The sequence below is a fragment of the Moschus berezovskii genome, chromosome 4 (genome assembly GCF_049115385.1).
Source record: "Moschus berezovskii isolate FMDL1 chromosome 4, NW_MosBer_1.0, whole genome shotgun sequence".
Lineage (NCBI taxonomy): Eukaryota > Metazoa > Chordata > Mammalia > Artiodactyla > Moschidae > Moschus > Moschus berezovskii.
Genome location: NC_142463.1, coordinates 27,006,556 through 27,030,943, shown reverse-complemented (window position 1 = coordinate 27,030,943; position 24,388 = coordinate 27,006,556). Strand labels below are relative to the sequence as shown.

Below are 24,388 nucleotides of genomic sequence, written 5' to 3'. Positions count from 1 at the left end.
AAGCTACATAATAGGTTCAAAACATTGTATTGGAGGCGGTTATCAAAACCATCCCAAAGAAAAAGAAATGCAAGAACACAAAGTGGTTCTCTGAGGAGACCTTACAAATAGCTGAGAAAAAAAGAGATGTGAAAGACAAAGAAGAAAGGCAAAGATATACCCAACTTAATGCAGAGTTCCAGAGAACAGCAAGGAGAGATAAGAAAGTCTTCTTAAGTGGCAATGTAAAGAAATAGAGGAAAACAACAGAAGGGGAAAGACAGATTTCTTCAAGAAACCTGGCGATACCAAGGGAATAATTCATGCAAAGATGGGCACAATAAAGAATGCAGATGGCAAGGACCTAACAGAAGCAGAAGAGATTAAGAAGAGGTGGCACAGATACACAGAAAAACTATACAAAAAAGGTCTTAATGACCCAGTAACCACAATGATGCGGTTACTATTCTATAGCCAGACATGGAGTGTGACGTCAAATAGGCCTTAGGAAGCATTACTACGAACAAAGCTAGTGGAGGTGCTGGAATTGCAGCAGAGCTATTTAAAATCCTAAAAGGTGATGCTTTTAATGTGCTGCACTCAATATGCCAGCAAATTTGGAAAATGCAGCAGTGGCTACAGGACTGCAAAGGGTCAGTTTTCATTCCAATCCAAAAGAAATGCAATGCCAAAGAATGTTCAAAGTACCGTACAATTGCACTCATTTCACATACTAGCAAGGTAATGTTCAAAATTCTTTAAGCTCGGCTTCAACAGTACGTGAACCAAGAACTTCCAGATTTACAAGCTGGATTTAGAAAAGGCAAAGGAATCCGAGTATAAATTGCCAACATCTTTTGGATCACAGACAAAGCAAGAGAATTCCAGAAAAACATCTTCTGCTTCATTGACTAAGTAAGCTAAAGCCTCTGACTCTGAGGATCACAACCAACTGTGAAAAATTCTTAAACAGAATACCAGACCACTTTACCTGTCTCCTGAGAAACCTGTATGCGGGTCAAGAAGCAACAGTTAGAACTGGGCATGGAACAACAGACTGGTTCAAAATTGGGAAAGGAGTACATCAAGGCTGTATGTTGTCAACCTGTTTATTTAACTTCTTTATGCAGAGTACATCATAGTTAAGGCCAGGCTGGAAGAATCACGAGCCAGACAATCAAGACTGCCAGGAGAAATATCAACAACCTCAGATATGCAGAAGATACCACTTTAATGGCAGAAAGCAAAGAGGAACTAAAGAACCTCTTGATGAGGGTGAATAGAGGTGAGTGAAAAAGCTGGCTTAAAACTCAAAGTTCAAAAAACTAAGATCATGGCATCCAGTCCCATCACTTTATAGCAAATAGATGGGGAAAAAGTAGAAACAGTGACAGATTTTATTTTCTTGGGCTCTAAAACCACTGTGGATAGTGACTGCAGCTACAAAGTAAAAACACTTGCTCTTCGGAAGAAAAGCTATGACAAACCCAGACAGCTAAAAGCAGAGACATCACTTTGCCGTCCGTATAGTCAAAGCGATGATTTTTCCAGTAGTCATGTACAGATGTGAGAGTTGGACCATAAAGAAGACTGAGCACCGAAGAATCGATGCTTTAGAATTGTGGTAATGGAGAAGACTCTTGAGAGTCCCTTGAACTGCAGGGAGATCAAACCAGTCAATCCTAAAGGAAATTAATCCTGAATATCCATTGGAAGAACTGATGCTAAAGCTCTAATACTTTAGCCAGCTGATGCAAAAAGCTGACTCACTGGAAAAGACCCTGATGCTGGGAAAGACTGAGGGCAGGTGGAGAAGGGGTTGACAGAGGATGAGATAGTTGGATGGCATCACTGATTCAACAGACATGAGTTTGAGCAAGCCCCCGGAGATAGTGAAGGACAGGGAAAACTGACATGCTGCAATCCATGGTGTCGCAACAACTTAATGACTGAAAAACAACAGCTCATTACAATGCTCTTAACACCACAATTGAACACAACTGCAGTTTGAGAAATTAACTACCTCTCTGCTTCCCAAGGAGAAGGCAACGGCAACCCACTCTTGCCGGGAAATCCCATGGGCGGAGGAGCCTGGTAGGCTGCAGTCCATGGGGTCGCTAAGAGTCGGACACCACTGAGCAAATTCACTTTCACGCATTGGAGAAGGAGATGGCAACCTACTCCAGTGTTCTTGCCTGGAGAATCCCAGGGACAGGGGAGCCTGGTGGGCTGCCATCTATGGGGTTGCACAGAGTCGGACACGACTGAAGCGACTTAGCAGCAGCAGCTACTTCCCAAGAAGCATAACCAAGTGGCTATGTTTTAAGACCAGAGGACAAAAAAATCTTGAGAAATTGACCTCTGAGGTTGAAAGCCAACAGATTATTTTAAAGTTCTTTTAATTCAGGGTCTTATATAGGTTACGCCGTATTCACCACCAAAATCCTCAGCAGTAAACAAAACTGACTGTAAGTCAAGTTATGCACAAGTACTTTGCAACTTAATGTACAATTTTATTTAAAATAACAAATTGCCATCGAGCAAAATACAAATCAGGATTTCTTCACCCTTCTTTTTGAATTAAGTATAAAAGTGTATAAAAATATAACTTATTAAGTTTAATAGGTTTTGGTTTTTTTTTTTTTTGAGGGGAAGTGTTTTATTTTTGTATTGCTACTGCTGTCACTCAACTCTGCAGGGAAAAACAGAAAAAAGAAAGAACAATGGATAAAAATTATTACCTTTAAATGCTCAAAGGTACAGGTGATGTCTATGCAGTAAACCTATTGGGTTTTTAATTTTTACCCTCTCCATCACATTTATGGGAAAAAAGCATGAGTTATACAGCCAAAAAAAGCCTTGGTTGGTTTCTAGTTCCACTTAGTTTCTTCAACTGTAAAGCATGGATAATATCACCATTTACACAGGTTTAACTAGAAAGATTAAATTAGATAATAAACAAAATACTGAGCATGTTTAAATAAATGTTAGCTCCCTTCTGATTCCCTCTTAGCTGGCTGCCCAGGAACTGTGTGGTCATAATCCAGGTATTCCTAGAGAAGTGGCCCTAGTACTAAGGACTTCAATTTCACCATTCTCTTATTCTGTTTTTTCCTAAAACCATTGCAAATTGCTTTGGCGTGTGGACTCTGCAAGTTAAAGAGTCTGAGTTAGAATCCTAACTCAGTTATTTGCTGTGTGATTTTGAACAAGTTACTTCATCATTTTAAACCTATTGCAAAATATGGATTATAACACTAGCTATCTCCTAAAGAGTTAACATATAATAAGATAATATAATCAGCATTTAGAAGTGTCTGGCATGTGGTAAACATTCAATAAATATTAAATGAGAACATTATCTCATTCTCCTCACCATCATACCGCCACCATCATCAATCTGCCTCCAACTGCAAAGCATCTGCAACTTTGTAATTGTTTTGTTACTTCTTATATTTCATATACTGAAGCTTTGTCACCTACAGAAATATGAGCAGTATGTTTTAATACAGTGACCATTCTTATACTGTTTTTTCCTCTCTTTAATTAAAAAGAGAACAGTAAGCAATAAATAATGCTCACTGAATGAATCAATGAGTAAACAAGTAAATGGAAACAGATGAACAGATGGCAACATAGATGGGCCCTTTAGGACTTTCCTTGCTTTTCCGATAGAAAGTGCTTTTATTGCAAAGACAATGTAACAAGTTAAAAATGTCTCCAAAGACAAATACTGACCCAGTGGAAACAGTGTCAGACTTTGTTTTTTTGGGCTCCAAAATCACTGCAGATGCTGATTGCAGCCATGAAATTAAAAGACGCTTGCTCCTTGGAAGGAAAGTTATGACCAACCTTGATAGTATATTAAAAAGCAGAGACATTACTTTGCCAACCAAGGTCCGTCTAGTCAAGGCAATGGTTTTTCCCGTGGTCATGTATGGATGTGAGAGTTGGACTGTGAAGAAAGCTGATCGCCGAAGAATCGATGCTTTTGAACTGTGGTGTTGGAGAAGACTCTTGAGAGTCCCTTATACTGCAAGGAGATCCAACCAGTCCATTCTAAAGGAGATCAATCCTGGATGTTCATTGGAGGGACTGATGCTAAAGCTGAAACTGCAATACTTTGGCCACCTCATGCGACAAGTTGACTCACTGGAAAAGACTCTGATGCTGGGAAAGGTTGGGGGCGGAAGGAGAAGGGGACGACGGAGAATGAGATGGCTGGATGGCATCACCGACTCTGTGGACATGAGTTTGAGTGTACTCTGGGAGTTGGTGATGGACAGGGAGGCCTGGCGTGCTGTGATTCATGGGGTCGCGGAGAGTCGGACACGACTGAGCGACTGAACTGAACTGAACTGAACTGAAACCAAGAATGGATTCAGTTCAGTTCAGTTCAGTCACTCAGCTGTGTCCGACTCTTTGCAACCCCATGAATCACAGCACACCAGGCCTCCCTGTCCATCACCAACTCCCAGAGTTCACTCAAACTCATGTCCATCGAGTCGGTGATGCCACCCAGCCATCTCATTCTCTGTCGTCCCCTTCTCCTCCTGCCCCCAATCCCTCCCAGCATCAGAGTCTTTTCCAGGGAGTCAACTCGTCGCATGAGGTGGCCAAAGGATTGGAGTTTCAGCTTTAGCATCAGTCCCTCCAATGAACACCCAGGATTGATCTCCTTTAGAATGGACTGGTTGGATCTCCTTGCAGTCCAAGGGACTCTCAAGAGTCTTCTCCAGCACCACAGTTCAAAAGCATCAATTCTTTGGTGATCAGCTTTCTTCACAGTCCAACTCGCACATCCATATGACCACTGGAAAAACCATAGCCTTGACTAGACGGACCTTGGTTGGCAAAGTAATGTCTCTGCTTTTTAATATACTATCTAGGTTGGTCATAACTTTCCTTCCCAGGAGCAAGCGTCTTTTAATTTCATGGCTGCAATCAGCATCCGCAGTTATTTTGGAGTCCCCAAAATTGGACTAGTACAATTTGGCTGAAAGTTGAATACAAAGTCTTACAGGGCTATGAAAATTTCAATTTTCTACTAGGCTTTACTTTCCCACTCCAAAATAACTAACAATTTTCTGAAACCTTCATCATCTATCCCTATTTCATCTTCTCTCAATATTTATATTTTCTATATGAAATATGAGCCAAGGATTTAGAAATTTCTTAATGCTTTCACCACTAAATACAAAAATTTACCTAAATACAAAAGAAATTCCCTACCTTCTCTTTCTTACTCTTGTTGAAAACCTAATAATAAATGCACAGATGTCATCTCTTTGGCCTTCTCAAAATTTTTTCTCTTCCTTTGATTAATCCCCTTTTTCTTCTAAAACAACTGGTCTAGAAGATCATTCATGATGTTATATAAATACAGTAGTATCTTCCATCCTTAAAAAAATTCATCCATAATCACCACCTTCATTTAATAATTGCTCCAATTTTTTCTGTTCTCCCTTAACAGTAAAACCTGAAAAGAATCTCTCAGTCACTTCACTTCTTATTTTCAACCAATTCGCCATTTTTGACCCATCCTGCTTCTGTATTCACAGAATAGAAAAAAGTATTCTCTATCAAGACAGCTTTTATAAGTGACCCTACTGTAGTCAAGTATAATGGTCCTTTTCCTGTCCACATCTTATTGACCTTGATCAGCATTTTACATAGGTGACAGTCCCCATCCTTTGACAAACTACATTCTTCTTTTGACTTCCAAGACAACACATTTTCTTTGTTTTCTACCTGTCCCTCCGGCTACTCTTTCTCAGTCACTTGTACTGAGTCGTTCTTCTACACGTGACCTCAGTGGCTCTGCCCTGGGCCCTTTCTCTTCCTTCTGTCCACTCTTCCCTAGGTGAGCTCATGCATCCTCATGGCTTCTCCATGAATTCCCTACATACAGCAAAGCCCAATGATCTATTCTCTGAGCCCCTCTCTAAGCTCTTTTTATGCGGTTTCTTTTACTTCTTGTACTTTAACCACACTGTATTCCTCTCAGTTTCTTGAAGAGGTGCTTTCCTACCTCAGAGATTGTGTCTATGATGTTCACTCTTCCTAAAGCATTCTGCTCCCTATTCTGATGACTGACTTCTCAAATTTCATATATCACCTAAAATGCCACTTCTCAGAGGACTACCCAGACCTTCCTCCCCCTGTCCCTTTTATACAGTATCCCTCCTTGTTAATTTCCTAAATAGGACTCATCACAATTTGTAATTCTGTTTGTTTGCTTTTGGTTATTCTTTAATCTTTATATGAGAATACGGATCACAATGTCATTAGTATAAACCAGCACTCAGCACAGTGACAGACACTCGTTGTTTACTGAATAAAGTAATTGTCTGGAATTCATTTATTCATTAACAAACATTCACTGAGCGCTTTGTAGGTAGCAGGTACTGCACCAAATGCTGGGGATACAAAAAGAATCATAATCACAGGATCCTTACAGACCAATGGGGAAGAAGGACAAAGATAATACTGTATGATAAGTGCTATGACACAGGTGAGGCTGGTTTTTAGCTCTCACAGTCTTTTCAATGGAAAACATTTTCTAGCTTCTTTAGAACTCAGGATGAAACCAGCATACTTGATCCTGTTTTACTATGACAGAATGGTTAAACTCATAATGTCAGTGAAAAGATAGGACAGGCAGGTTTTCAGGTAGAGTATGAGGGAAACTAACTTACTATGCAATATTTTATTTAGAGCATCTATTTCTTACTCTTATATCCATTGTTTCCCATTAACAGATAAGCAAATAGAAAATGGGATTGCCCTGATGGCTCAGTGGTAAAGGATCTGCCTGCCAATGAAGGGACACAGGTTTGATCCCTGGTCCAGGAAGATCCCACGTGCTGCAGAGCAACTAAACCTGTGTGCCACAACTTCTAAGTCTGTGCTCTAGTGCCCAGGAGCGATAACTACTGAGCCCACGTGTCACAACTACTAAAGTCCATGTGCCTAGAGCCCGTGCTCTGCAATAAGAGAAGCCACCACAAGGAGAAGCCCATGCATCGCAACTAAAGAGTAGCCCCCACTCACTACAACTAGGAAGAAGCTCTCATAGCAACAAAGACTTAGCGAGCAAAAAATAAATAAATAAAATTATTTTTAAAAAGAAAACAAACAACCCAATTAAAAGATAGGCAAAAGATTTAAATAGACACTTTACCAAAGAAGATACACAGATGGGAAATAGGTGTAAGAAAAGATGTTCAGTATCATGTCATTAGAGTTGCAAATTAAAACAAAAATGAGATACTGCACCTATTAAAACGTCTAAAATTTGGGATTTCCCTGTCTGGCAGTTAGGACTCCAAGCTGTCATTGCCAAGGGCCCATATTCAATCCTTGGTTGGGGAACTAACATCCCACAAGCCACACACTGTGGCCAAATAAATAAATAAATTTAAATGTCTAAAAAACCAAAACTGACAAGACCAAATGCTGGTGAGGATGTGCAGCAACAAGAATTTTCATTCACTGCTGATGGGAATGCAAAAATGGTACAGCCACTTTGGAAGACAATTTGGCAGTTTTTTATGAAGAGAAGCGCTTCTCTGATGGCTCAGACAGTAAGGAATCTGCCTGCAATGTCAGAGATCTGGGTTTGATTCCTGGGTCAGAAAGATCCCCTGGAAAAGGGAATGGCTACCCACTCCAGTATTCTTGCCTGAAGAATTCCATGGACAGAGGAGCCTGGTGGACTACAGTCCATGAGGTTGCAAAGAGTCGAACACGACTGAGCTACTAACACTTATGAAGAGAAACACAGGCTTACCATACCCTCCAGTAATCATGCTCCGATATATTTATACAAATGAAAAACTTACATCTAGTCAAAACCTGCACATAAATATTTATAACATCTTTACTTATAATTGCCAAAAACTAGATCAACCAAGATGTCTTTCAATAGCTGAATGAATAAACAAACTTGTGGTGTACCCATACAACAGACCACTACCCAGCAATGAAAAGAAATGAGTTATCATGTCACAAAAAGACATGGAGGTTCCTTGACCCTGGTCTTCGCAATGACCAAAAAAGTAAAAATAAACAAGTGGAACTACATCAAGGTAGAAAGCTTCTACACAGTAAAGGAAACCATCAACAAAATGAGAAGACAATATGGAAAATAAGAAAATATTTTCAAGTCATGTATCAGATAAAGGGGTTAATATTGCAAATGTACAAAGAACTCATATAGCTCAACAGGAGGAAAATACACAATCCAATTAAAAATAGGTAAAAGACATGAACAGACATTTCTCCAAAGAAGACCAACATGTATGTGAAAAGATGCGCCCTAATTATCAGGAAAATGTAAATCAAACCACAATGAGATATCAACTCATACCTGTCAGAATGGTTATTATCAAAATGACAACAAATAACAGATGTTGGGAAGGATGTGAAGACAGCCCTGTGTACTGTTGGTGGGAATGAAAATCGGTGCAGCCATGACAGAAAACAGTACAGAGGATGCTCAAAAAATTAAAAATACAACTATTGCATGACCCAGCAATTCCACATTTAGGTATTTATCCAAAGAAAACAACATCAATAACTCAAATAGATACCTGCACCACCTTGTTCACTGCAACATTATTTACAATAGTCAATATACAGAAACAACCTAGGTGTCCATCAATAGATAAATGAATAAAGAAATTTTGGTATGTATTTTTGTATGTATATGTGTAACACACACACACACGGACTATTACTCAGTACAAAAAAGAATAAAATCTTTACTTTTGCAACAACATGGATGCAACTTGAGGGAATTATGCTAGTGAAATAAGTCAGAGATACACAAATACTGGATGAGCTTACTTATATGTGGAATCTAAAAACTATCAAAACAAAACAACAAATAATGAGCTCATTAAATCAGAGAATAGTCTGGTGGTAGTTGTCAAGGTGGCAATATATGTGAAAGAGACGAAGATGCTCAAAAGACACAAATTTGAAGTTATAAACTACATAAATCATAGGGTGTAGTGCCTGTCATCCTATCTATTGTTAATAATACTATATTGCAAATCTGAAAATTGCTATGAGTGTAATCTTAAAAGTTCTCATCATAAGAAAGTTTTGTAACTACGGATGTGAGAGTTGGACTGTGAAGAAAGCTGATCGCCGAAGAATTGATGCTTTTGAACTGTGGTGCTGGAGAAGACTCTTGAGAGTCCCCTGGACTGCAAGGATATCCAACCAGCCCATTCTACATGAGATCAATCCTGGGTGTTCATTGGAAGGACTTATGCTAAAGCTGAAACTCCAATACTTTGGCCACCTCATGCGACAAGTTGACTCACTGGAAAAGACTCTGATGCTGGAGCGATTGAGGGTAGGAGGAGACAGGGACGACAGAGAATGAGATGGCTGGATGGCATCACCGACTCGATGGACATGAGTTTGAGTGAACTCAGGGAGTTGGTGATGGACAGGGAGGCCTGGCGTGCTGTGGTTCATGGGGTCGCTAAGAGTCGGACACGACTGAGCGACTGAACTGAACTGATGGTACAGACGTTAACTGGACTTATTATGGTGATCATTTCACAATACATACAAATACCTAATCACTATGTTGTATACCTGAAAGTAATACATGCTTATATGTCAATTATACTCAATTTTTTAAAAAGTTAGGGAAGAATCTTAAATGTATATTTCTAAGTCAAAGATGTCAGTTTGAAAGCCAACATAATATACAATATCAACTATTGATAAAAGACGTTCTGGAAAAGCAAAAACTACAGGGCCAAGATCAGTAGTTGCCAGGGTTCAGATAAAGTAAGGGAGGGATACAAAAGTGGGGTACAAGGGACTTTCAGGGCGGTATAATCATTCTATATGATGATAATAATAAGGTAAATAACATGCATTTAGAAACCAATAGAACTGTAAAGGAGAAGGAAATAGCAACCCACTCCAGTGTTCTTGCCTGGAGAATCCCAGGGACGGCAGAGTCTGGTGGACTGCCGTCTATGGGGTCGCACAGAGTTGGACACGACTGAAGCGACTTAGCAGCAGCAGCAGCAGAACTGTAAAATTCAAGGAGCAAATGCTAACAAAAACTGTAGTATGTATTTATTTTATATGATTATTGTTAATAAAATAATGTATCAATATTGGTTCATTAATTGCAACAAATGTACTACTCTGGTACAAGATGTCAATAATGAGGTCCACTTGAGGGGAGGTGTACTTTCTGCCCAATTTTTCTGCTATAAAAAAAGAAAAGTCTATTCAATAAGCAAGCATCAGTCTTAAAGGATGCATTAGACTATTTGATCTTAACAAACATCGATAAGACATCCAACCCATAAAAGCAGAAACACATTATTTTCAAGCGTATATGGAAGGTTCTCCAGGACACATTATATTCTAGGTCACAAAACAAGTCTCAACAAATGTAAGATAGAAATTACTTCAAGCATTTTTCCAATCATAATGGTAAGAAACTAGAAATCAGCTACAGAAAAAAAAAATGGGAAAAACATAAACATGTGGAGACTGAACAGCACATTACTAAAAAACCAATGAATCAATGAAGAAATCAGAGAAAATCAGAAAATACCCCAGACAAATGATGTGAAAACACATTCCAAAATCTTTGAAATGCAACAACAGCAGTTCTAGGAGGCAAGTTTATGGTGATACAGGCCTACCTCAAGAAATAAGAAAAACCTCGAACAAACTAAACTATAATCTAAAACAATTAGAAAAAGAAGAACAAACAAATCCCAAAGTATCCTGCACTAAAGGTGGATTCTTTACCACTGAGGCACCAGGGAAGCCCATGACCATAACTAACATCATATTCAATGGTGAAAAGTTAAAAGCTTTTCTTCTAAAATTAGGAACAAGACACAGGATGCCCACTCTCAATCACTTCTATTTAACATATTATTGGAAGTCCTAGCCACAGCATTCAGACAAGAAAAAGAAATAAGATGCATCCAAATTGAAAAGGAAAAAGTAAAACTGTCATTATTAGTAGATGACATGACTCTACATACAGAAAAACACTAAAAGTCTCCACTGAAAAGCTATTAGAATAAATGAGTTTAGTAAAGTTGCAGGATATGAGATTAATGTACAGAAATCTGTTGCTTTTCTATAAACTAATAACGAACTACCACAGAGAAAAAGCAATAAAACAATCTTGCTTAAAACAGCGTCAAAAACAATAAATATCTAGGATTAACTTACCAAGGAGGTAAAAGACTCTAAAAACCATGAAACACTGATGAAGGAAATTGAAGATGATATTGAAGAAATGAATCAAAGAAACTGAAGAAATGAATCAGAAGAAGTAATATTGATACTGTACTACCCAAAGCAATCTACAGATTTAATGTCATCCCTATCAAAATAACCATGATATTTTTCACCAAATTAGAACAACCCTAAAACCTAGGGGTCGCAAAGAGTCGGACATGACTGAGCGACTGAACTGAACTGAACTGAAAACTTATATGGATCCACAAAAAACTCTGACTTGTCAAACCAATCTTAAGAAAAATGAACAAAGTTGGGGTGCTAGCTTCAGACTATACTACAAAGTTACAATCATAAAAATAGCATAGTGCTACACTGCTACATTTAAAATGGATACCCAACAAGGACCTACTACACAGCACATGGAACTCTGCTCAATGTTATGTGGCATCCTGGATGGAAGGGACGTTTGGGGGAGAATGGATACATGTATATGTATGGCTGAATCCCTTTGCTGTTCACCTGAAACTATTACAACATTGTTAACTGGCTATACCCCAATACAAAATTAAAAATTTTTAAAAAAATAGCATAGTACTGGCACACACACACACACAAAAACAGATCAACACAGAATAGAGAGCCCAGAAATAAACCCATACACTTACATCAATTAACCTATGACAAAGGAAGCAAGAATATACAAAGGAGAAAAGACAGTCTCTTCAATAAGTGGTGTTGGATAACTGGACAGCTACATTTATTTTAAAAAATAAAATTAGAATAATTTTTCACACCACTTACAAAAAGAAAATGGATTAAAGACCTAAATGTTAGACTGGAAAGTATAAGACTTCAAGAAAACATAGAGAACACTCTTTAGCACAAACTGTATCAATATTTTTTTTGAATCTGTCTTCTAAGCCAAAGAAAAAAAAATCAAAAATATATAAATGGCATCTAATTCAACTTAAAAGATTTTGTACAGCAAAGAAAACCATCAACAAAGCAAAGAAACAACCTACAAAATGGGAGAAAACATTTGCAAATTATATGATCAGGAAGGGATTAATATTCAAAATATATAAAGAGCTCAAACAATTCAGTATCAAAAAAAAAAAAAACAAATTTAAAAATGGGCAGAACACATGAACATGCTTCCAAGAAGACACACAGATGGCCAAGAGCCACATGAAAAGGTGGTCAACATCACTAATCATCAGGAAAATGCAAAGCAAAACCATAATGTGATATCACCTTCACACCTTTCATAATGGCTATCATCAAGAAGTCTACAAATAACAATGTCAGCAAGGACATGGAAGGGAACCCTCATAAACTACTGGTGGGAATGTAAACTGGTATAGCCACTATGGAAAACAGTATGGAAATCTCTCAAAAAATTAAGCACAGAACTAACATATTATCCAGCTATCCCAATTCTGGTTGTTCAGCCAAAGAATATGAAAACAGGAACTGAAAAAGATATGGACTTCTATGTTCACCATGACATTATTTACAAGAGCCAAGATATGGAAACAACCTAAGTGTTCATCAACAGAAGAATGGACAAAGAATATGTAGGGCACGTGTGCATGTGCATGCATGGATGGACACATGTGACGTACACACCCACCCCCTCCCCACACACACACACTGGAATATCACTCAGCCACTAAAAAGAATGAAATTCTGCCATTTACAACAACATGGATGGACCTTAGAGAGTATTATAATAGTGAAAAGAGTTAGACAGAGAAAGACAAAACTCTATATATGAAATCTAAAATATAAAACAAATGAATATGACAAAACAAACAGACTCACAGATAAGAAGAAACTAGTGGTTAGCACTGAGGAGAGGAGAGGGCAAGATAGGAATAGAGGATTGGGAGGTAGCAATCTGAAGAAAGCTGATCGCCGAAGAATTGATGCTTTTGAACTGTGGTGCTGGAGAAGACTCTCGAGAATCCCTTGGACTTCAAGGAGATCCAACCAGTCCATTCTAAAGGAGATCGATCCTGGGTGTCATTGGAAGGACTGATGCTAAAGCTGAAACTCCAGTACTTTGGCCACCTCATGCAATGAGCTGACTCACTGGAAAAGACTCTGATGCTGGGAAGGATTGGGGGCGGGAGGAGAAGGGGACGACAGAGAATGAGATGGCTGGATAGCATCACCGACTCGATGGACATGAGTTTGAGTGAACCCTGGGAGTTGGTGATGGACAGGGAGGCCTGGCGTGCTGTGATTCATGGGGTCACAAAGAGTCAGTCACAACTGAGCGACTGAACTGAACTGAATCCAAACCACTATGCATAAAATAAACAAGCTACAAGGATGCATTATACAGCACAGAGAAACACAGTCATTATTTTAATAATTTTAAATAGAATATAAGAAATTCCCTGGCAGTCCAGTGGTTAGGACTCTACACTTTCACTGTCAAGGGTGTGGTTTCAATCCATGTTTGAGGAACTAAGATCCCACAAGTTGTGTGGTGCAGTCAGAAAACAAAAAAAGAGTATAATCTATTAAAACACTGAATCACTATGCTGTACATTTGAAACTAATGTAATATTGTAAACCAACTATACTTTAACTTAAGAAACAGGCTATTAGTTTCTTAAAGCTCCAGGGAACTGAATTAGGGACTTGGGATTTGTAAAAGTAGGTAGAAGACTGCCATCTTTAAACATATAAATATTATTTTGTTTAAAACAAAAATAGTACCATGCCTCTTCTTCTCAACTAAAAATGTGTTTTACTTTCAATTTCAGATTTGAAAAATTATTTTAATTCTTTAAAATATTTTTTCACTTAAAAATATGTTATAGACAAAAATATCAAAATATTATTATATAGTTCTTTTATATACCTTTACAGACAAAATTATTCATAACTACTATGGAACAGTAATTCAAATTAAAAGTATGGCATTAAATACTAACTGTAGTCTGCCATTTTATAAACATAAATTATATAAACATATTTATGTTATATAAATACAAATTTATGTAAAACAAAATTTTATAATTACATTTAAAAATGTTCATTATACATGGATCACTTTCATAAATATAAATTTATGCAAAACATAACATTTTGTAATTACATTTAGAAATGTTCTGTATACATTAAATACCGATAATCCCCAGTGTGTAGAGGGAGGTACCTTTCTAGAACTATATTAAAAATAATCTAGATCAGTTTTCAATGCCATTTTGATGCTATTTTTGTCATCAACCTATCTGCTTTAAACTATATGCGATGATCACTTGTGTGTAAAAGTATTAGTACTATTGGAAATGAATAAAAAAGAACAGTAATTGAAAATACAATCCCTAGTATAGCCTATTAAGTGGTACTATAATAAGCAGCATTCCAATCCAAACTAAGATGACTTGCAGAAAACACATTTCCAGCACAGCACATTACAAAATGTTTAATGGCATATTTTCCCCACAAAGTGACCTTGGCTAATCAAGTATGTTTAATAATAACTTTACAGAGATAAATCAGTGCTAGCACAAACCTTATCATTTCCTTTTCTTTCTTTTTTAAACACAGAAGTTCACACAGGATTTCAGAGCTGCAAGGAAATAAAATCTATGCAATCCCTTCCTTGTACAGCAGAGGAAACAGAAGCCCAGAGCTGTTTCATACCCATTCCAGTGTTCTTTCCATACTACCTCTCCTACAGTTCTCTTCTGTGGTCTGTCTATTCAAATCACCATCTATCCAAACATAGTAAAAATCCATCAATTTTGAGTTATACTGTTAAGGTCAATTAATGTGGAAAAAGTAGTGAGTAAACTGGAGTGGTATATCTCTCACCCACGTTGTTCTTTTCTTAATTTGTAGTCCAAGACCTAATAGTGAAGTAAAACCTAAAATCCTGCTATCTTTGCTATACTCTCCCATCCAGTGATAGCACCAATCACTTAGCATTTTTGTCTTCCTTTCAAATTCCCAGTCCTTTACCACTATCCAAAACTAATGTTCACCCAAAGACAATCACTTAGATTTCTAGTAAGCAATCCAAATACTGATAAATTTTGCTACTATGTCCAGTGTGGTAAAAAGAGCAAGGGGCTTTGGAACTGAATACATTTGTGTTAAAATCCACGCACTCTCGCTTATAAACTCTACTTTCTGAGGCACTTCTCTCCCCTTTAACTGTATCTCAGAGAACTGTGTTTAGCCCAGATAAGCCTAGCATATAGTAGAAGTGTTAAAAAAAAAAAAATGCTATTCTCATCTTGCACACTGTCCTAAACAAATACACAGTATCTACATTCTAAGTATCAGTTCAAGAACTTTTAAAGGCGATTTTCATGTCTATTTCAGTAGATAGAGCAGTCATTAACCAGCTAGCATCTCGTAAATAACAACCAGCCACATCACTGAAGGTAATGGATAAAGTGTGATAAAACTTTGTGAATGACCAAATAAAAGATAAAAAACTTTTTTTTCTTTTAGAAATTTTTTTCCACTTTCAAAAAACTCTTTCCTGTACTCTTAAACTCAATAGCTTCCTGTAGGCCTTTCAAGTCAAATAATCAAATAAAAAGGGGTCAAAATATTTATGGCAAATGGAACATGACAGAGGATGAATAACCATGATCGACTAGATTTAGTGTTTTCCATAGGAAATAAATATAGGTATATAATAACAATGATCATTTGAACTTAGAGGGCTAAGTTCATTAGATTAACAATGATCATTAGAACTTTTCAAGGAAGGAATTCTCTGTACTTTTTTTTTTTTGGTCTCGCTGCATAGGTCATAGGATCTTAGTTTCCCAACCAGGGATTGAACCTGGGGCCACAGCAGTGAAAGCCCCAAGTCCTAACCACTGGACCAGCAGGAAGCTCTCTTCTGTATTCTTTCTATTCTGTAATTTATCACTTATCATACAAGAGAAGTAAAGATTATGCAGCTATATGAAACAATTATATGAATTAATATTGCATGAAATGATAAAACAAAACCCATTTGCTAAGCATTTTAGAGCATGACATAGTTTTCCAATTAACAATGAAGACAAGAATGGAATCCAGGTGTTTTGATGTCCACTGTAACAATATAGAAATAAACTGCAATATTTTAATACCTTCCTAAATTCAATATAATTATATTCTTCTTAATGACAATATATCAAGATAAATGTAACAACATTGGTAATACTACTCATCAAGAGCTGAATATATGCCCTAAGCTTTGCTAAATAATTTCCCACAATTTTCTATTAACTCCTTCTATATTCAAGTGTATTTTTATCACAGTCCATTCTTCTGTAAAATGATTTCCCTTTTCCTATTGCTAATTCTCCACCGGTGCTCTGCTGTGATCCCATTCTCTTCACATACTTTAGAATTTTGACCCATAAATTATATCCATTTTCTTATCTCCTTCTCCAAATAGTCATTTTATCTCTTAGCAGGGGGTAGAAGGGGGAGGGGTATGGTATGCTTACCAGGCAGCATGCGGGATTAGCATGAGGGATCTTAGTTCCTCCACCAGGGATGGAACCCAAGACCTCTGCAGCAGAGATACAGAGAAGTCTTAACCACTGGACCACCAGAGCAGGTCCAAATGGTTGCTTTTTATATTACAATTTTCCTGACTCCTTCTTCCATTCTTGGAAAAATTAAGCTCCCCTTTCTTACTGTTCCTAAAGCATTTTGTTCGTACTGCTATTATAAATGAGGAGACATGCTAGGAGAAGCAGTTATGATGGAAGGAAAGAGTCCGAGCTTTTCCTCCAAAGGTGGCTCTAGCACTTTCAAGTCATGTGACCTTGGATGTATTCCTTGACCTCTCTGAGCCTCTAATTCTTGATCTGTCAAGTAGGAAAAAATTAACCATCCATTCTATAAGATGGCGATAGGGATTAGATGAGAATGAATATAAAACACACATAACTGCCTCTTAAAATACTGTATTATAAATTTTATGGGATGGTCCAATTTTCTACTCAGATCAGCAGTTCACTATTTTTTTTTTTTTAGGATTTTTGCAAAACTACAGGAAATCCAGATACTCCTCACTCACTGAAATCAATCCTTCTGATTATAAACTCTATAAGGTCATATATTCTATCTCCGAATCTCCAGCACTTAGCCAGAAACTTTCACACAGTAGATGCTTAATATATGCTTGTTACAGTAAGGAAAACTTACTGCTTATAGATATTAAGTTTAAAAAGTATTGGAAATTACTGGATAGTAGAAATATTAGAATGGCACAAACTAAATTTCTTTTTTCAACAGTAAACACTATGTTACAAAATCACATTGCTTAGGGTATTTTCCCAGCTACCTTCCAAGTATCATTTGATTAATTTACTGTCTAGAAAAACTATACCCACACTTATAAGCCCCTTTCTTCTGAGACGCTCAAGGATTTTTACAGACATTATCTCAACAATCCTCAGAATATCCCTGGGAAAAATCGAATTGGAATGAAAAAAGATGGAATATGAATCCATAATCCATATGAATGATAAATTTATAAAGTCTACAAATTCCACTCAGCAAAAATTCCATGTAATTTTTCAGCTTATGTGCATTTTTATGCCACCATTTTATTTCTGAATCCACCTAAGTTACCTATTTAGTTATTACATCTGAATATGCTGGCCTGGAACAAAAGCATTTTTATTATTTGCTTAAGAAAGCAAAATTTTCACAAAGTGTTACAGTAAGCAAAACAGAACAGAAACAAACAAAAAAATGATGCCTCTAATCCCCTAACAGAAAACTAACTGTTCAGGCTACTGACCACAGATTTACTTCAGATTGCAAAAAATTTAGGAATTAGACACATTATTTTCTTCAAATTTTAATAATCAGAGACTAACAGACCAGTCACAATTTTAACAACTTTCTGCTCCTCATTATTTGGTTCACTTGTTCTATTACTTCGTAGTAGCCCTTGTTGAATGTCCACCCTAGAACCATTCTTCCCCTTTTCCTTTGCCATTGTACTAGATATTCTGGAACTTTCTGTACACATTTTTGTCTTTCCCCACCATAAAACTATGACTCAAAAAAGAGCTGAAGGCTATTGATCCTTGTGACGTTATAAGGATAACTGATATTCCTTAGTTCTCTCAAAATTCTGTTAGCTAGTAACATATCACTATACTAGGTTTTTTAAAGCAAGAACTATAAACAAGAAGGAAATAGGATTTTGCATTTTTTAATATTCTTTTATTATCTGACCTTTCTGGAGCTAATGCTGCCATATTGGCTCAGCCCCAGGGGGTGAATCACAATTGATCTTTGCCAATCCTGGCAATTCTATTGGTCAACATTGGACCTGTGGTCTAGAAGTGGCCAATAAATTGTAAGAAGTTGCTGGGGGTTCTTTCCTCCCTGATGAGAGGGCGGCAAGAGAAATAGGCTTTTTTGCCACTGACCAGCTTCTCTGTACTTATGAAGTCGTCAGGTAGGACTTGATGCTTAAAGCTGTGCCACATTATATTGAGATCATGAAGGGAAGACCAAGAGAACTTCAGTGATGCTGACTCTACACCCAGACACAGCAGAGTCTCTATTTTCAGGCTTCTTGTTATGTGAAATAAATGTTATTTTTGTTTGCGTCACTGAAAGCCAGATAGTCTGTCCCTTGAAGTTGATGGCAATCTGATTAATTCAGACAGACCAGTAAATCAGGCAAGAAGCGATATAGAGGTCATTTACTGAGCACTTATCACCACATGTAATTTCATTTAATCTTCAGGGCAGCCCAATGAAAGTTATCTTTTGGTTTGTTTTCTTATGACAAACTTGGCACACGGCACTAGTGGTAAACCTGCCTGCAAATACAGGAGATGTAAGAAACATGGGTTTGATCCATGGGCTGGGAAGATCCCCTGGAAAAGGAAATGGCAACACACTCCAGTATTCTTGCCTAGAGAATCCCATGGATAGAGGAGACTGGCAGGCTATAGTCCACAGGGTCGCAGAGTCAGACACAACTGAAGCAACTTAGCATGCACGTGAAGCTTAATAAAGTTATACAGTTAATAGCAACAAAGCTGAAGTTCAAATCCAGACCTGACACCAAACCTTACATTCCTTTAAAAAATACAAAATACTATTTCCTCCTTGTTTATAGTTCTTGCTTAAAGAAACACTAGTATATTGATGTGTCACTAGCTAACAAAATTTTGGGAGAACTAAGGAATATAAATTATTCTTATTATGTTGTCAAAAGGATCAACAGCTTTCAAGTCTTTTGAGTCAAAGTTATATGGGGGGAAAAGACAAAAAAATGTGTACAGAAAGTTCCAGAATGTCTAGTACGATGGCAAAAATTCTATAGTAAAAACTGGGATGGATTCTAAGTATAACATTCAATTTACTCAAGAATTTAAAAATACGAAGTCAATTATAAACATTTCTTAAATTTCTTAAAATCTTATTCAAAAGAATAACTCTCGTTTCAAGCTATTCCATTAAGCAAGTATCAATATAGAAATCAAAGTTACCACTTCTGCAGTTCTCATCTCTTCATGAAAATTGATTCGGCTTAAATCTTCACAACAACAAGAAAATTATATAAACACTAAAAATCAGCGAGGCCATTTTTCATTTGGAAATTGACTAGAACTGCATATTCAAAAGCTATTTGTAATCTCATCTCAGCCTTAAGAATGCTCCCTTATATTACCTTTATTAAGTTTCAATTGAGCATTGTAAAATGCACATGTCAGATTCCTGACACACACAACTTACCTTTCCACATGCTCTGCAATGATGCCTCCTTTTGGTGAATGTAAACCTGGCTTCACATTTCATGCAGTTTGGAGCCTGAGAATCTGGTACCCACACTGGAGCCACTTCACCCAGAGTGGTAAATGGCTTTCTAGCAGAAATTCCAAACTGACCAGCTCTGAGATCATTATCTGGGCTTTCTGGAGCTAATGCAAGGCACGGTCTACTGGATATCCCAGATTCATAACTTTCTAAATGGTCCCCATTTGTATCAGCAATAGAGATGTTTCCTGAAGAGGCATTGCATACATTGGTTGCTGAGTTTTCCCCTAATTTTGCTTTCCCAAGAACATCATTTTTGTTTTTAGTGGTATTTCCACTGTTCGCAGGAAGGTCATTTTGTAAATGGTCTGATAATGGCTTTGGAATTTGAAGTTTAAGATTAGAAGGTTGCTTGGGTCTTGCACCACCAAAAGGAACACTGACAGATTGCAGGTTTGCTACTATCTTGGGGGAAGATTGCCCAAGCACTGATGGAACCTGGCTACAGAAACTGTGTAAATAGTTTTTCTTCGTTAGGTCACCAGTGCTGTTTAAAAGTAGTCCACTCCCTTCTGTGGCTTCATTTCCTCTCTGTTCATAAATATTTGAGTAGCATTCAGACTTGCTCTCCTCTATTTCCTTTTCTTCTGTTACTGAATCTTCTTTGGAGGGTAAAGTCTTTGGAACAAAACAAACAACTGAGCTCTGCATTCCATAGGAATCACAACAATTAGATAGTGAGTTTGCTGCTGGTGTATCCATAACAGTGGAGAAATCACATCCTTCACTTTCTTTCATGCAAGTTCCTTTTAAATCTAGACCTGCTTCTGCCGTTCTATCACATTCTCCACTATCATCACAGGTGTCTTCAGGCTGATTCATCTGCAGGAACTTCTCATTTTCTTTTTTTACTTGGCTGTCATTCATCTTGTTTGGTTTAGTCAATTTCCAGTTAGTCATCTCCTGAGATTCAGAGAAATGCTCTGTCATATCAAGAAGTTCTTTAGTGCCAAGAATTTCTTCATGTTTACAACCTTCCTTGTCATCAGCTTTAACCTCACTGGGCACAAGACAATCTGAAACCTGTTCAGAGTTATCATCCCTGCCAGACCCATTAGGCATGTCAGTTTTGAGAAGTAAAGGTAAAGCAGACTGGGTGGATTCTTCAGTTGTCCTCTCCTCTGCTGGCTCTTTTTTCATCAAAATCTCCTCACTCAAGTGAGAAAAGGAGTTTGGATTCCCCAGGTCTGTCCTAGGAGAGCTGGTTTTGCCAGTGAGAACCTCATCTGGGGTAGAGTCCTCTTGCTTTATAGCAGGACCGTCCTCTGTTCGCTGGGATGAGATTACTGAATCTAGTGTTAAGCTTGTAATCACTGACATGGAGGGGTCTCTATCTATATTTTCATCATCCTGTAACTGTGCAGGGGAACAAACACTGGCTAGATTATCAGAAGTAGTACATATATACTTATCAGAATTCCCCTCTGCATTTGGTTTATTCAATGGATCCATTTGTTTCTCTGAGTTCATATCTTTTTCAGTGGACCCATTTATACTAAAACTAAACTGATCAGTTTGTCTGTTTTCATTATCCAGTGAACAGCTAAAAGCATTCTTGAGGGACTGACTATTATAATTATTACAATCCTGCAAATCGCTTTGTAATGTCCTTTTATCACAGTTATGCATGACAGCTACAACAAGAACGTTCTTCTCATCTGGCAGACAAGCTAGGTTTCCACATTTCTTCTCTCCCGCTTCGACAGTACTGCATTGATCATCTCGATTACAGTTCCTCTTAATTAACTGGTCTTCTGTAACCGCATTTTCATCAATCCACATTGTGTTGATCTCTGGATTCAGACTACAGTCTTGTCCATTAGCACAGTGGTCCTCTCCCTCTGTGTTAGGAGGAGCTGAATGAGCCAGAGAGAAGACTTTCAGTTGTGGCTGTGACTCAGAAACTGCAGGTTCATTCACACTGGTCAATGCAGAGTTAAAAGACAGCTGACGAGAAGGGGGATCTAGAATCTTATTCCACTTTGTATCCAATAAAATAGGAGAAACGGTTTCATCTGAAAAAATAAATAATTACAGTAAGTTTGTTGGTAACACTGATAAGGCTAGGACTAAGTTATTGAAATACACTTGCAAATATTCTCTGAAAGTAAAATCTACCTAGGATATGTGAAAACAGAATATGAAGTTTCTGATTTTTAACTAAGGAAAAGAGAAAACATTTAAGATGGTTCCCTGAATTATATATCATCAAATGGCAGTATCTCAGAACATTTCAAACAATGAAAAGAATTCTGCCTCAATCTAGTTAACATAATTAAAGCAATTGGCAGGCTGTCCTTTGAACTGAGCAGGGCAGCGCAGTAATCGGGTAGGCCTTGGATAGCTAAGCCCAGTATGGGGTAGGGGCTAATCTAAAGTGAAAAACAAATCAGAACAGTGATGAGGATATAGTAATTGAGTGGAAAGGAAACAAAGGAATTTTCTGTGGAGACAGAAAGTTCCATAATCTACATCATGACTAAGATGTGGGTTATACCGATATATCTCTTGGTCAAAACTGTACATTTAAGATCTATATATTTAATGAATAAATTTTACCTTTAAAAATCTGTAAAAAAAAAAAAAAAGCAACAATGAAGCAGGGAGTGAGGAATAAATGAAGATATATAAATGAAAAATGGCAGCATGTCAATCACTACTGAAGTTGTGTAATGAGCACACAGGAATTTATTATACTATTCTATTTACTTGAAATTTGTCTGCAACAAGTTTAAAAGTTTCCTACAGTATGTCAAATTCTGCTTATAACCATGTTACAATACATAATTTCTTAGGTTCATAATTATACTGAGGAAATTTGGCAGAAATTCTGCATTTGCCATATTAAATCAACATTTTTATATTCTATCAATAATCAAAATTTCATTTATTGTTTATTTTTTAACAGATCATAACTATGATAGCTACTTTCCCAAGTTATAGTGCTATGTGTATGTCTAATTAGAGAAGTAAGAAACAAAGCACTTTGCAATTAATTCCTTTCCTGCTTTATTCCTAGAGTAAATCTGATAATCACAGCCCTGAAATTACATAGATATGATTTGACTCAGGGAAGCCCCTTCCTCTCAGTAGCAACATTAATCTTTAAGGTTTCCTTAGCACTTTGTTCATATCTCTATCAAAGCATTTATTACACTGAAATGCAATGATTTACCTGACATTTTCAGCCAGAAACCACTTCTTCCCATCATTGTTAGTCCTAGCTTTGCAGAGCACTTGATATGTAATAGGTACACAATAAAAAATGCTGATAAATATGCAGTAGGTACACAATAAAAACATGCTAAGTGATACCACAGTAAAAGCACTGAGGTTGAGGAATATAAGATTAAAGGATAGTCTGGCTTTCAAATAGTACATAATCTCGCTGGAAAAATAAGAAGTAGGTAAAACAAACATGAATATCTAACTAGCAGTATATGATAGATTAAGTATTTGAAAACTACTATGTAGTAGTAGAAAATAAATTTAGTACAAAGATATTTTATAGGCTGATGCAGCAAACTTGAATTCAAGGAAGCAGGAGGATATGTGCTGGGCTTCAAAGACAATTTTACATAAACTTGGAAACAGGACATATATAAAAGAGAAAAAAGGAAAAGTATAGCCCCAAGCACAAGAATCTGAAAGAGCAATTAAGTAAATCAGTTTAAGGTGAAAAAAGAATTAGTGTAAGAATGTAGTGAAAAGAAGCTAGAAATGTCAGATTGCAAAAGCCATAAAAAAAATTCAGATTGCATGGAGAAGGGGATTAATATGCTCTGACTGCTAAATGGTTAAATCCTGAGTTGCCCAAATTTGGGCTAGCAGAGACTTGAGATTTGGTAACATGTAAACTGCAATACTTTGGCCACCTCATGCGACGGGTTGATTCACTGGAAAAGACTCTGATGCTGGGAAAGGTTGGGGGCGGGAGGAGAAGGGGACAACAGAGAATGAGATGGCTGGATGGCATCACCGACTCTGTGGACATGAGTTTGAGTGAACTCCGGGAGTTGGTGATGGACAGGGAGGCCTGGCGTGCTGTGATTCATGGGGTCGCGCAGAGTCGGACACGACTGAGCGACTGAACTGAACTGGACTGAACTTCCTTTAAGAGATTAAGGGGCGGCAAGAATACACAGAAGAACTATACAAAAAAGATCATAATGATCGGAATAATCATGATGGTGGGGTCACTCATCTAGAGCCAGACATCCTGGAGTGTGAAGTCAAATGGGTCTTAGGAAGTATAACTATGAGCAAAGCTAGTGAAGCGATGGAATTCAACAGAGCTATTTTAAATCCTAAAAGATGATGCTATGAAAGTGCTGCA

The 24,388-nt window shown here is 37.4% G+C and overlaps 1 protein-coding gene across 6 annotated transcripts in view; it reads right to left on the bottom strand.

Annotated features, from left to right (window-relative positions):
* The window catches only part of ZFYVE9 (zinc finger FYVE-type containing 9), a 189,735-nt gene that overhangs the window by 78,275 nt on the left and 87,072 nt on the right, over positions 1-24,388 (bottom strand). For all 6 annotated transcript variants that reach the window (XM_088835291.1, XM_088835290.1, XM_088835292.1 and 3 more), the window contains exon 3: positions 19,972-22,067. In XM_088835291.1, the coding sequence (XP_088691417.1) occupies positions 19,972-22,067 (2,096 nt within the window). The remainder of the gene's footprint in view (positions 1-19,971; positions 22,068-24,388) is intronic.